Source organism: Apium graveolens, chromosome 2 (genome assembly GCF_009905375.1).
Source record: "Apium graveolens cultivar Ventura chromosome 2, ASM990537v1, whole genome shotgun sequence".
Lineage (NCBI taxonomy): Eukaryota > Viridiplantae > Streptophyta > Magnoliopsida > Apiales > Apiaceae > Apium > Apium graveolens.
Window position 1 is genome coordinate 273,406,958 of NC_133648.1, and position 14,498 is coordinate 273,421,455.

The window sequence follows — 14,498 nt, forward strand, 5'->3', positions numbered from 1 at the left end:
TTTTGTTGTTGTAGAATGTTGGATTTTTTATGAGCAACAACATTACAGGGCCACGTTAGAAAATGCAGCTATTGCTATAATTAAAGCAGGTACTATATATTTTATCAATTTGGATTTAAAATGTCACCATTTTCCTATATATTATTTTCATACATTTGGCTCTACCAAGGTTTCATTTCTTGGTTCTATTGCAAATAGTACATGCTTGTTTTAAACTGAACCGCAAAAACTTACAAAGACTCACCTGTGTCAAATCTTGGCTGCCCAAGCAAAGTGATGGAGAGAGAACAAAGTGAACAAGCAGAATATTGTATAAACAAGAATTCATTGCTTTTGGAAAATGTATAGTAGTTTCATTTATATATAAGCTTCCCATTAGTGAAAAGAGTGAAGTGGAATATAGAAATGGTGTATGTATTTGAAGAGTGTGTGACTTAGTAAATTAATGGCGGTATTTGTAAATTAATGGTAGTAGTAGCAGCAACATATTCCTGAGAGTAGTTATAAGAAGAAATAGGAAAAAAATGGTAGTTGTTTGTTGGTTTGATTGGCTTCATCATACACACTTTTATAGTTTTATACAGGTCTATGTATAATGCTAAGTGTTTATCACAAGAACATAATATTTTATTTACAAATTTTGACATTATAACTGGTTAAGTTTGAGCTATTGAATGGCTTACAATTACGTGATCGAGTGTATTCCGATCTATAAAGCAGCGATTGAAGGTGACTGGGAAACAGCAAAGCGGATATTTGAAGAGGAAAAGAAATACTTAAATTTGTATATCACATACTACTGGGAGACCACTCTACAGATTACGGTGGGAACAAAAAGTTATCACAACTTTGTAGAACAATTAGTGGAGCAGATTATGAAAGTAGGGGGTCCGGAGATGCTCCAGACTAATAACTGGTATGGAAATCATGCACTCCATTATGCTGCCAAGGTCGGGAACACAAAAGTTGCAAGACTTTTGGTAGAGAAAGACCCAGAAATGACTCAGATTCCTAATCCAAGTGGGCATACTGCCTTGAAGTTGGCACCCTGGTATGGATGAAGGGAGATGCTGTGTTATCTGCTTGAGGTGACAAAAGATGTTGTCGGAGAGAGTGGAATGAGTTCCTTCCGGGGAAAACATGGTGCTGATCTTCTCACGCTTACTGTCACAGCCGGTTTTTATGGTAAGTCCTTGCCCTAGTTTGGATCTTTTCCAAGTAATTCGCACTCTTAAATAATGGTTTGGCTAGTAATGCAAGTTTATTGTTGATTTGTTTATTTTTCTCCACATACTTCTATGTACTCCCTGTATTTAGTGAAATAGTATCCAAACCCGGTGACGGAGAAAAACTATATAAATTCACAGACTGGCTTACAAACACTAGCAGCAAAACTTAATGGCTTTCAAAGTGGATATAGGCTTATATTTTGGAAACGAATCTTTTATTCATGTGAGTTGTTTTCTCTAGTCAACTAGTTCATGTAATTATATTCTACAATATGTTAGGTTGAATTGTCTCAATTACGGGTTTTCAGCAGCAAGATAAAATATTTTATGTCATATTTGTTAAGGGATTCCCGTTAGCCAGAAGAAAGCACCGGTATCCCCTATTCTTGGACCTTCACAGGTGATCACAACCAAAACCGAAATAAAGGTAAATGTATTCTTCTCGCTGTAAATTTGTCCAACTCTGTTTCCAAACAGAACTTACTATTTAATTTATCTATTTCATTCTGAGAATCACACGGTTTGTTTAGTTTGCCTATGTCAATATGTTGGTGTATGTTCAGTATATCTAACTGAATTTGAGCTACAACCGTGTTAGGTCACACAACACTGTAGAAGGGGGTTGAATACAGTGTTATTACAATCAAATCGATCTTGAACACAAGTAACAATAAACAGATATTTTCAATATAATAAACTCTGTTACAATGGAACTGTTCTCTCTCAGTGATGAACAAATATCACTAAGAGCTGTTAGGTTACAATGTATAATCTTCTCAATAATGATAACACATATAGTGTAAACCCGAAGTCTGTGTTTATATAGTACACAGTTACAAGATAACTTCTAATTGATATGGAATATAATTCTGTCTCATAAAATATATCAATCAGATATCTTTTACAAGTCTTCCAGTCTTCTAACTCTTTCCATGCATATCTTCTTTTGTATTAGTATCGATCTTCTACTGTAAATCAGCTTCCTTCCTTATATGAAAGTCCTCCCGCACTTAAGTTCTGATATGACCTTAAGTTCTAATATGAAGTTCTGACTTCCAGTAAGTCCTGATTTGTCCTGTTGTTAAGTTCTGAAAACTAAATACAAATCATATTAGACATGACATCTCAAATATATCCAACAATCTCCCCCAACTTGTAAATTATGCAAAATATACAAGTTAATAGATTTGATGATGTCAAAAACATTTAAGTACAAATGCAATAAGAGTTTAACTAGATAACTTACTACAACTTACAGTCCTTGTAGCTTTTACCAATCTCACTGAGTCAATCTGAATCCATAATGATTTTTGACAAAGTGTGATATCAGCTTTTCTTCTTTAATCCTCAGGACTTGAGAGAGTGTAGTCTTGACTTGCTTCATCTCTTTATTCTGACTTCCAATTTGGTAGATTGCAGTCCTTAAAGCAGAGATATGGTTTCGTTCTAAACCATCATTCAGTCTTATTACCCTAGGATGAGAAGAATCTTCATTGTAGCATAGACATTTCTCTTTAAGTATCTCTTCAAGCTTAGCATAATTCTTCTTCATTGGAATTTCACTTCCATCATCTTCAACAATATTAGGAATGAATTATGTAACTCTTGAACCAGAATTTCTTGCTTTATCTCTGATGGTCTTCCATATGAAGTTTGACCTTCTCCTGGTAATATCAGACTTTACCTCTAAAAGGTAATGAAAGAATTGAAGTTCTTTCAATGATTTGTTCAGCATATCTGATTCTGACATTTGATATGTCCTTCCATCTTAAGAAATAGAATCATATTTTCCTTAACATTTTGCTTGTTATGAACATCCAGTACCACTTGAACAGATATAACTTTATCAAGATGTTTCTGTGTAACATCTTCAAGAGGTCTGTCAGTCAATAGAAATGGATCACTAGTAGAAACTTCAACTCCTGTTTTAATCTTAGCTTCATCAGAACCTAGCCCAGCCCTGTCTCTTGGTTCCCTAGCATTTAACGCGATAGTCATGAAAGTAGATAGTAATTGGCTTTTCTTTGGATATGATGGTTTAACATTTTTCCACAGAAGTTTCTTTTTATCAGCTACTTCTATTTTTTCTAAATCAACTTGAGCGCTGTCAGAGGTTGACTTGATGACTTTATCAGAACTTGCTATTTCAGTTATAGCTTACTGTTCTTGACTCTAAACAACTTGAGCCTTGTCAGAGGTTGTCTTTGATTCTTAAGAAATCTTTTTTCTTTTCAGAGTTTGAACATCTTTATCTCTAACAAGAATATCATCAGTACTTTGATCCATTTTGCACACTGGCTTTATCAGAATTTGAGGAATTTTCATCTCCAGTGGCTTGGTTGGTTCATCAACTTTTCTTTCCCTTTATTTTTGGGATCAATCTCAGATTATGATCTAGTCTTGTCTTTAGATGCCTCAGTTTGTGACTTCTTCTTGATCACAATGCCTTTTTCCTTAGGCCTTGGAGGTTTCTTTGCAACAGAAGCTTTTGGCTTTAGATTTCTCTTTTCAGCTTTAAATCTAGCTTCTTCCTCCTTGAGATTTTCTAAATCCATTCCTGGATTATGCTTCAGAAATAATCTTCTAGCAATTTCCTCATCAAGTGTCTGAATCTTGGGATCCTTATAGTAGACAGTAGTCTGCTTTCCCTTGAGCTTCAGATTTTGCATGAACTTTTGAGATTCTTGATTTCCACCTTCTATCAGAACATCAGGTTTTATCAGACTTTGCTCATCAGAACTTGATATCAGATTTTGAGTTTCAGTACTTGCTATCAGATTATGAGTTTGAGCAGCTTCAGAACTTGTCTTCTTTTGAGTAAAAGATTTGCTTGCATCAGTACTTAGTTTCCTTGAAGAAACCTTGTTGCTCTGCCCTTTACTTTGAACTTGACCTCCACCCTGGCTAGGGTTTCCTTGGTCATCAGCTTCATCATCTTTTTTCTTCAGAAATTGATCATTTGAGCATTTGGACTTAACTATCTTCTCCCCCTTTTTGGCATCATCTGATAGTAGGAGTGAGAGAAGAAGTTCTACTGCAGATTGAATATCATTCAATTGAGCCTGTTGAGAAGCTTGATTTGCCAAAACCTCAGAAATTTGGCCATGTTGCTTCTCTTGAGTTTTCTCAATTGCTTCTACCTTTTCAGAAATAGGTCTGATAAACCTCTTTTTGTCACACTTGGTCTCCATTTCTAGATTTTCAGCTTTTTCTAGATGCTTATCAACCTTTTCTTGAGTTGCACAGTGTAGACCTTGAAGATTCTTGGTAGATAGAGCAGTAGAAGCAAAGCCTATCACCACGCCGACCATAAAATACGAGATTTGGCCCCTAAAAAGGGTGCTAACGGGAGTGGGACTCTTGCGGGTATTGAAAAGCTTAAAATATGAAGCCCATTTCTTTGAAATCCCACGAGAGTAATGCCAATAAAAATTGAAATCTTTTCTTGAAAATGACCCGAGAGCCTGCGGTGAAGATCTTGAGCTGTGTCTTGACATTAGAATTTATCACAAGCTCATCAGCATTAGCAATGTGTTATGTCAGAACTTTAGATCTTGGAATGAAATCAGTTTCATTCCACTTCTTGGTCCACTCTACACCTCTGTGAGTATCCTCCCAAGGAACAAGTGTAGCTTGCTCAACAAACTTCTTAACCAATGCTTCCTTTCCCATAATGGGAGCTAAAGTATCAATAGAAACACTGTCTTCAGAACTTGAAGAAGATTCATTATGTTCTGATAGTACTAGAGTGTGTGATGCAACTGGAGATTCAGCAACAACTTCATCTAAATTCCGAGCATCAAAATTTATCTTCAGATTTGGTGTAGATGGTGTAGATGGTATCTCAGCATCAGCATTTAAGATAGGATAATGAGTTGGAGATTGCTGAGTTTCTGTTGGCGGAGCTTTCAGATAAAGAACATTGGGTATATTCAGATTGTGAATATCTATTTCAGAATTTGTAGCTTGTTCTTCAGCATCATCTGTAGCTTTAATAGGAGAGACAGGAGGTGTTAGCACTGTATCAGGAACAATGTCTTGGTCTTTAGTTGTAGGTGGCAGAGATTCAATGATAATTGGCTCTTTTGAGATCAGAGATTCCTGATCTCCTTCCTCGGCTTCAGTTGTATCCTCAGTTGTAGGCTTAACATTATACCTCTTCGCCTTCATTTTCTTCAATCTCCTTGCCAATGAAGGAGTTGCTTTAGCAACAGAATTTATTGATCTATTTCTCTTTAAAGTATTAGAACTTTGAGCTGCAGTTTCTTTCTGAGAAGTAACATTCTCAGCTTTAACTGTCACAGGTTCTGATGCATGAACCTGTGCTTCCTCTTCACTATCAGATTCATCCCTGAGAATCATTTTCCTTTTCTTTTGTGGAGGCTGAGGAACAGACTTTGTCCTTTTTGGCTTAGAAGGTGAAGGTCTGATAGTATGTGCTGATGGTTGAGGTTGAGATGTTTGTGTTGGTTTGAAATATGTCCTGATGGTAGGTTGTGGTTGAGAAGTGGTTGGTTGTGTAATGGTTGGATGTTCTGATGGAGGTTAGGATGGTTGTACATGAGGATATAGAGCAGTGTATGTGGATGGGTCAGAGTTGACCAAAAACTTTTTGACAGATTGTGGAATTTGGAGGGGTCGCAAAACAGTTTTCTTATTATCAGCAGATAATAAGTCAGTAAAAGCTCTTTTAGAAAGCTTAAATGGTTCAATTAACTCACTTGCTAATTGGGGTGCATCAGGACAACAAGAACTATAAATAAGCTGACAGAATCTAACAAAATGTACAGTGTTTCTATCTTTTGTCTTCCTATCCCCAATAAAGCCTAAAACAGCATTTGTATAATCAAAATGAGTTTGATTTATGAGAGCATACCCGATTTGTTGACTGAGAATTGGGATTGCATCCAAATTTGAACACTTATTTGCAAAAGTCCTGGTGATGCAGTCAAAGAAGAAACTCCATTCCCTCCTTATGTGGAGTCTCTTCAATTATCCCAGCTTCGCCAGAGTTTTCTCATAGCCCAGATTGGCCATTAGCTGTTGAAGAACTGGCTCTTCAACTATTGAATATATGCAGTTTTCTGGCAGATGGAGTGTTTTTCGAACTGTGGCCAAAGTCACCACATGGGCATCCTCCCCTGTTGTAAATACAATACTTGGGGACCCATTGGCACCACCATCATCATACACGCCTGACCTCCAGAACTCCAGCACTTGAGTTCCTGAGAATGTGTCTGGTTGAGTCAGTGCATAACCTATCTCAGATTTAGCAAGAAAGTCTTGAACGAAATGAAGATCTGATGGGGCTTCACTCTTGCTAAGAATAGCCAAGTAATTGTTGGGGACAAACTTCACTCCATTGAAAATAATGTCTTTTGGTGCCATTTCTGTAAGAAATAAGTGAGAAAATATATTGTGCACAAGGTGTTTGATAAAAGTCCTGTATGAAAAAGCTTCAGAGAATATTAGAGAGACAGAGAGAATAAGAGAGATTAAGAATAGAAAAGTAGGTAAAAGATTAGAAAATCTTTTAACTCCCATATATATACTCTCTCCACTCAACAATCCTTTTTAGAAGTAAAACTGACACATGTACACCTGTCAGCCAGTAAATAGTTAAAGCAGAGTTAGTGGGCACGAGAAATAAGCAATAATTAACGTGCACATGCAGTTTTTCAAGACAAGCACGTTTACCACTAACCCAAATGATTATGACTGGTTTTATCTCACCTAATTATATTCTGATTAAATATGACCATTTCAGTATTTACCACAAATAAGTCAAGTAAAGAATAATGCCACGTAAGTATCAGAGTTTCTATCAGGATTTAATATCAAAACTTGACTATTATCAGATTTTAACAGTCATCAGAACATGGCTTCTGTACTCAAAAAGTGAATGTTTGTATCTGTGATTCTTCATAAAAATACTAACTTGTTTTTTCAGAGTTTAATCATCAGAATTTCCATCAAAACTTGTCCTCAGAATTTATGCAAATGACACTTAACTGTTTATCTGAAACAACTTAATCACCACAGTAATTTTCATCATTCATATGGAGTGAGAGTGTGTGCATTAGCAGAATATCAGATAAAGATTAAAGTCTGATAAACTTCAGTACATCTTAGAAATAAGGCATTACTAAGAAAAGTGCTTAGAATCTGTCATTAATAAAGAAGTCTACTATAGAATGAATTTATGCAAAAGTCCACCTCAACTGTTTGTGCTCTTTTTATGCATCTTTTAAAATTCCTTTTTACAATGGCTTCTCAGTGTAAGTGAATCACAACTGCTTATCAGAATTTATGCTATTATCAGAGTATTTCTCCAGTAATCTAAGAGTGTGAAAAGTCACTAAGAAAAATTTATTTGCTTTTCTAATGCATATTACTTAATACCAGCAAGCACTTGGGTCTTTCCTTCCATATTTTTACTCTAGATCTCAAAGGAGTACCTGACTTTATTTTCCTTTTCTTTTATTTTCTTTTGATAAGTGAGGCTTATCAGCATTTATTTCATCCTTAAGATTTACTAACATCAGAATTTGACATATAAGAAGCAAGAATCTAGTTTGTGACTTAGTAATAAGATACACAAAGTAAATTTGACTAAGCTCAAAATCAGAATTTGCTTGTGTTAATGAATTTCCACATAAACAACTAATTCAAACATAGGATTTCTAGTAAGTTAAAGACTACTAGGTCAGCATCTAGCACAGTATCCTCATTGGATTGAATAGTTACAGAACATTCAAAATCACTATCAGAGTATAAAGATCCATATTAGATAACAATCAGTATTTAATGTATTTCAATTTAAACACAGATTACTTGAAGATAAGACAATCTGTAAACACTGATCATAAAGTCTGATGCATGAGAATAAGAACTAAGTAGATTTAGAGAAAGAACCTGAAACCATTCCAAGTTCATTTACCAGTCTTGTAAAAGTAGCTTCACATAGTGGTTTTGTGAAGATATCTGCTAGTTGTTGATCTGTTGGAACAAAATGCAATTCCACTGTTCCCTTATGAAATTGTACCTAATGCTGATGTGCTTTATCATTGAGTGTTAAACTGGATTACCTGTCATAGCAATAGCACTTTGATTATCACTGTAAATAGGTATTTTAGAAAATTTTAACCCATAATCCAGTAACTGATTCTTCATCCAACGAATCTGTGCACAACAGCTTCCTGCAGCAATATATTCTGCTTCTGCAATTGATGTGGAAATTGATTTCTGTTTCTTGCTAAACCAAGAAACTAATTTTCCTCCAAGAAATTGGTAGCTTCCACTAGTGCTTTTCCTGTCTATTTTGCATCCTGCAAAATCTGCATCTGAGTAACCTATTAGCTTAAAATCTGATTCTCTAGGATACCACAATCCTAGATCAACTGTACCCTTGAGGTACTTGAAAATTCTTTTCATAGCTATTAAATGAGGTTCTCTTGGATCAGCCTGAAATCTTACACAAAGACAGGTAGCATACATGATATCAGGTCTACTAGCAGTTAAATAGAGTAAAGAGCCAATCATACCCCTGTAGTTAGTAATATCTACTGATGAACCGGTATCTTTATCTAACTTGGTTGCAGTGGCCATGAGAGTGGATGCAGTTGACTAGTCTTGCATTCCAAATTTGTTGAGTAAATTTCTGGTGTACTTGGATTGACAGATAAAAGTACCTTCTTCATTTTGCTTGACTTAAAGTCCCAGAAAATAGCTAAGTTCTCCCATCATACTCATTTGATATCTTGACTGCATTAGCTTTGCAAATCTTTCACAGAGCTTGGCATTTGTAGAACCAAATATGATATCATCAACATATATTTGAACCAAAAGTAAGTCCTTTTGTTGTGTATATGTTGTGAACTTGATGATTTCATTAACAAAACACCTTAGTAGATTTTACTTAGTGAAAAATGTAGCACTCGACGGATAAGGATTATAGTTTCGATGGATGACTCAATATAGTCCCGACGGATGATGATTTATTATCCATCGAGTGAGTAGCTTATGTAACAATAAGTCTTAGCACATTTCCGCATACACCTTTGTATAGATTCTGTAGTAGCATATAAGTCATGATTGACTTTAACTAGATATGCATAATAGGTTGATTAATTGTACATATATGATGTCTTGTAATTCTGCATAAATGAAATGAAGTCAAGTGCCAAATAGCTACCAACGGATGATTAACAAAGCTATCAACGGATGACTAATATAGCTGTCGACGGATGATCAACAAAGCCTTCGACGGATGATCAACAAATCCATTGACGGATGATCATGTAATCGATGGATAATTAATTCAAACATCCGTTGACAGTGACAACACAGTCACATGCGTCGAGTGTATGCAAATGGAATGTGGTAGCCTATTCAACTGGGTTTTCGAGAACAAAGAAGCATTGCCATTTCCATGCTAATATGAAGATATTCAAAGATGTTGGTATAGAGTAATGAAGTAGCATAGTATTAGACTTGATAGTTTTTGTTTTATTATCTTATCTTATTGCTTTGTAATCTTGGTGATATATAAACCAAGAAGCAACAAATAGTATTATAACTGAGATACAAGGAGAGAAACATTTGTAAGATGTATTCTTAGCATTTCTCTGTATTCTTAGTTGTTCAACATTTGTAAGTAGCTGTGAGCTTTTTGCTACACAGAGTTCTCTCGATATATATTATATATCTCTGGTGGATACATTCAAATCCACCAGAAAGTTTTTAAAGACTTGTGTTTTTAAATACTTGTGTTTTGATTCATTTGAAGTTATTATTCCGCACTCTGCAAATCAATTCACACTGATATATATATTTAAGTTAGAACAATTTTATTTAAGAAAAAGTTTCAAGAATTCCATTCAACCCCCTTCTGTAATTATTGTTGAATTGTTAAGGGACTAACAATTGGTATCGGAGCAAACTCTTGAAGAATAAAGAGTTTAAAGATCACAACAACATAACAAGATGAACAAGAAAGATGTTGGAGTCAAGATTCCTTTTCTAGATAAAGATAATTACCATCACTGGAAGGTAAAGATGCATCTTCATTTACTTTCTCAAAAGACTCCAATCTGAAATTCCTTAGATCTCTTCCAAAGGAATGGAAACCAATGACAGTCTCATTAAGAAACTCTCAAGATTATAAGGAGTTTACTTTGGAGAGACTATATGGCATTTTGAAGACTTATGAGCTTGAAATAGAGCAAGATGAGAGGATGGAGAGAGGAAAGAAGAAAGGAGCATCCATTGCACTAGTTGTTGAGTTAGAAAAAGAGAAGGAGATGAAGATGGAAGCTGTTCAATCATCTTTAAAGGTCTGTGAAAACAAGGGCAAGGGGATGGTAGCAGAAAATGAAGATTCTTTGAGCTAAGATGACATGGAAGATATTGATGAACATCTAGCATTTCTTTCCAGAAGATTTTCCAAGCTCAAGTTCAAGAAGAACTTTGGAGCAGCCAAGCCAAATAGAAATATGGTGGATAAATCAAAATTCAAATGTTTCAAATGTGGCTTGGCAGGGCACTTTGCCAGTGAGTGTAGAAAGTCAGATTCCAACAAAAAGAAGTTTGAGCCTGTGGATTATAAACAGAAATACTTTGAGTTGCTCAAACAAAAGGAAAGGGCTTACATTTCACAAGAAAATGACTGGGCTGCAGATGGTCTGGATGAAGATGAAGATGTCAGCTATGTTAATCTAGCCCTAATGGCCAAATCTGATGAAACAGAGACAAGTTCTTCAAGCAATCAGGTAATTACTACAAACCTTGCACATTTATCTAAAGCTGAGTGTAATGATGCTATAAATGACATGTCTACAGAGTTATATCATTTGTGTGTTACACTTAAGTCTCTTACTAAAGAAAATGCTAAAATCAAAGAAAATAATTTGTTTTTAAGTGAGAGGAATAATGTGCTAGAGTCTCAGTTCATTGATTTTGAAAAATTAAGAATTGAGTGTAAGATTGCCAAGGAGGAATTAACTGAGTCCTTGAAGAAAGAAGGAAATTTTGAAGAAGCAGCTTGAACGTGAACAGGAGGTGATTAAGGCATGGAAAACATCTAGAGATGTTCATGCTCAAATCACCAAAGTTCAAGGGATCGAGTTCTTTTGTGATGCAGCCTGGAAGAAGAACAAGGAGAAGCTAGATCCAAATTTGGTGGAAGGAGTGCTAACAGATGTAGACTCGACGGATGATGAGGGTCATCCGTCGGATAATAAAAAGGGTTATCCGTCGAGTGATGTAAATCCTCATCCGTCGACTGTGAGCAAGCCTATCAGTAAAGCCAAACTTGTTAAGTTAAATGAAAAGTATGGATCAGTTTCCAAGAATTTTGTTACAGGAGAATCGAGTCAAGTTAAGAAAGGGAAAAAGGCTAATGTTGGTCATATGACTGTCAAGCAATTGAGTGACAGACTTGAAAAGATTGAGGTTAAAATAGAGGCTAAAAAAATAATAGAAATGGTAAAGTAGGGATTAACAAACACAATAACTACACACCTGATAAATATGCTCCAAGAAAAATCTGTGTCAAGTGTGGTAGTGTAAATCATTTGTCTGTTAATTGCAAATCTGCCATGTCTACTTCAATATCTATGCCACCTCACTTTCCCAACATGAATGCCATACCTCCTATGCCTATGAATGCTATGTCTACACAGAATATGAATTCACAGTTTGCTAATATGCCATTTGCACCTAATCTTTATTATGCTGTATTTAGTATGCCACAAATGCCATTTAGCATGCCTTACTGGAATAACATGTTCACTAGTAGCATGTCATTCCCTGTTAATCAAAGTATGCATGATAATTCTGTTATGATGAATGGTTTTAAAGGCCCAACTCAGTTGACTAAGGATGAAACTGATATCCCCAAGTCAAATGAGATAAAGCCTAAGAAACAGAAAAAGAAAGCTAACAAGGCAGGACCCAAGGAAACTTGGGTACCAAAATCAACTTGATTTGATTTTGATGTGTGCAAGGAAACAAAAAGAATCTATGGTACTTGGATAGTGGTTGTTCAAGACACATGACTGGTGATTCTACCCTACTCACAGAGTTCAAGGAGAGAGCTGGACCTAGTACTACTTTTGGAGATGACAGCAAGGGTTATACTGTGGGATATGGCTTGATTTCGAAAGACAATGTCATCATTGAAGAGGTTGCCTTAGTGGATAGTCTCAAGCATAATTTGTTGAGTATCAGACAGCTTTGTGATAAAGGCAATTCAGTAACCTTCAACTCAGAAGCCTGTATTGTGACAAACAAGAGGAGCAACAAAGTGGTTCTCACTGGTGTGAGAAAAGGAAATGTCTACCTAGCTGACATCAACTTATCTAATGCAGAATCTGTTACTTGTCTTCTCAGCAAAGCAAGTCAGGATGAATGAGCTAGTAAAGAAAGAACTGGTTAGAGGCATTCCTCTAGTAGAGTTTTCTAAGGATGGATTGTGCGATGCCTGCCAAAAGGGAAAGCAGATTAAAACATCATTCAAAAAGAAACTTGATTCAACAATTGAAGAACCTTTGCAACTGCTTCACATGGATTTATTTGGACCAGTCAATGTGTTGTCCATTTCAAGGAAAAGATATTGCCTAGCAATTGTAGATGATTTCTCAAAGTTCTCTTGGATATATTGTTGGATTTTAATCGCAGCGGAGGCATGGCAAAACAACTTTACACACATAAAATCCAAATAAAAGCATATAAATCGTGGTAAAAACATAGGGATCAAATTTAACCTTTAAAATAATTCGGAGACAACGATCAGAGATCCTTAGCAGTTGCTCCTCAAGTGTGAAGCACTCCACCGGTATCCACCAAGAAAACGATGTTAAGGAGGAGGAAGGAGGTGGAGAGAATTGGGTTTTCTAAACTTTTTGGGTTTTGGGGTTCGAATGAAAATAGGGTCTATAATAGTATATTTATAGGAAAAAATTTCAGCTGAAATTTTCCCATAAATAATATTATTATTATCCCATTTATTATTCTCATTAATAATTAAAACACCTTTTAATTATTAATTCTTTTTCTAAACACTTTAGAAATAATTCTCTCTCTTGATTTAATTTCCAAAAATTAAATCCTTAATTAATAATATTAAGAACTTTTCTTAATTAATTTATATTCAATTAAATCTCATTTAATCAATTATTAAATTTGCCAATTAATTATTTATTTCATAAATAAATAATTATCAGCCATTATTAATTAATTCCAACACCACCATTAAATCATTCTCTTTTTATGGTGTGACCCTGTAGGTTCAATATTAAGCCGGTAGTAGAAATAAATAATAATAAACTATTTTATCATTATTTATATAAATTCTCTAATTTATTAAATATGATTAATTAATTAATCACATTTATTCTACATCGTGAGGGATACTTCTCAGCATATCGCGACTATCCGGATAATATGAATTCACTGCTTAGAATACCAAGAACCTATTCAGTGAATAATTACCGTACAATAAACTCCTTCTACCCTACAATGTCCCGATTAAATACAAGGCATGGATCTCGTGTCAAGCCTATCTAATTCAATCACTTGCTTACCATTTACTATGCTTAGTTCTATGCAAATTAGAAACTCCTTTCTAATTTCATTCACTCTAGCCAGAGATTCCTGAACTAGCATAAGTGGATCAGCCTTGAACATTCGCTTCCTTCACTGGAAGGGGTAGATCCTTTATTGATCATACACTATCTTCGTGTACAAATTCCTATACCCAGTAGAGCCCTAATAATTGTCCCTGGAGACTAAGAACTAAACCAAAGCATAGTTCAGTGTACACAAGATGACTATGATGACCTCAAGTCTAAGGATACTTGTACAACTATCACTATGTGAACAACTGCTGACACGTGAGTGAACTCCATCAGTTGTTCAGCTGTGCTAGTCATGTTCAGTGAACTTATTCTATAATAAGCACCTACATACTAGCTATAGTGCCACCACACAAATATCTGTGAGAACAGACATCCTTCATAATGAAGCAAGCATAGTATGTACCGATCTTTACGGATTATTAATTACCAGTTAGTAATCCTACGACCAGGAACTATTTAAGTTTGGAGTTATCATCTTTTAGGTCTCACTATTATGATCTCATCATAATCCATAAAAAGATTTACTCTAAACTATGGTATATCTTATTTAAACACTTAAATAGATAGAGCCCGTAATAAAAACAAAACAAGTCTTTTATTAATATCAATGAAATCAAAACAGATTACACAG

General features: G+C 35.2%; 1 protein-coding gene across 1 annotated transcript; it reads left to right on the forward strand.

Moving 5' to 3' along the window:
- Positions 1-674: 674 nt before the first annotated feature.
- On the forward strand, positions 675-1,061 carry LOC141700963 (uncharacterized). Its single transcript, XM_074504621.1, has one exon. The coding sequence runs from the start codon at positions 675-677 to the stop codon at positions 1,059-1,061; it is 387 nt and encodes a 128-aa protein (XP_074360722.1).
- The last annotated feature ends 13,437 nt before the right edge of the window (positions 1,062-14,498 follow it).

Coding starts and splice junctions, on each gene's coding strand:
- LOC141700963 (XM_074504621.1), top strand. CDS start 675: ATGGCTTACAATTACGTGATCGAGTGTATTCCGATCTATAAAGCAGCG.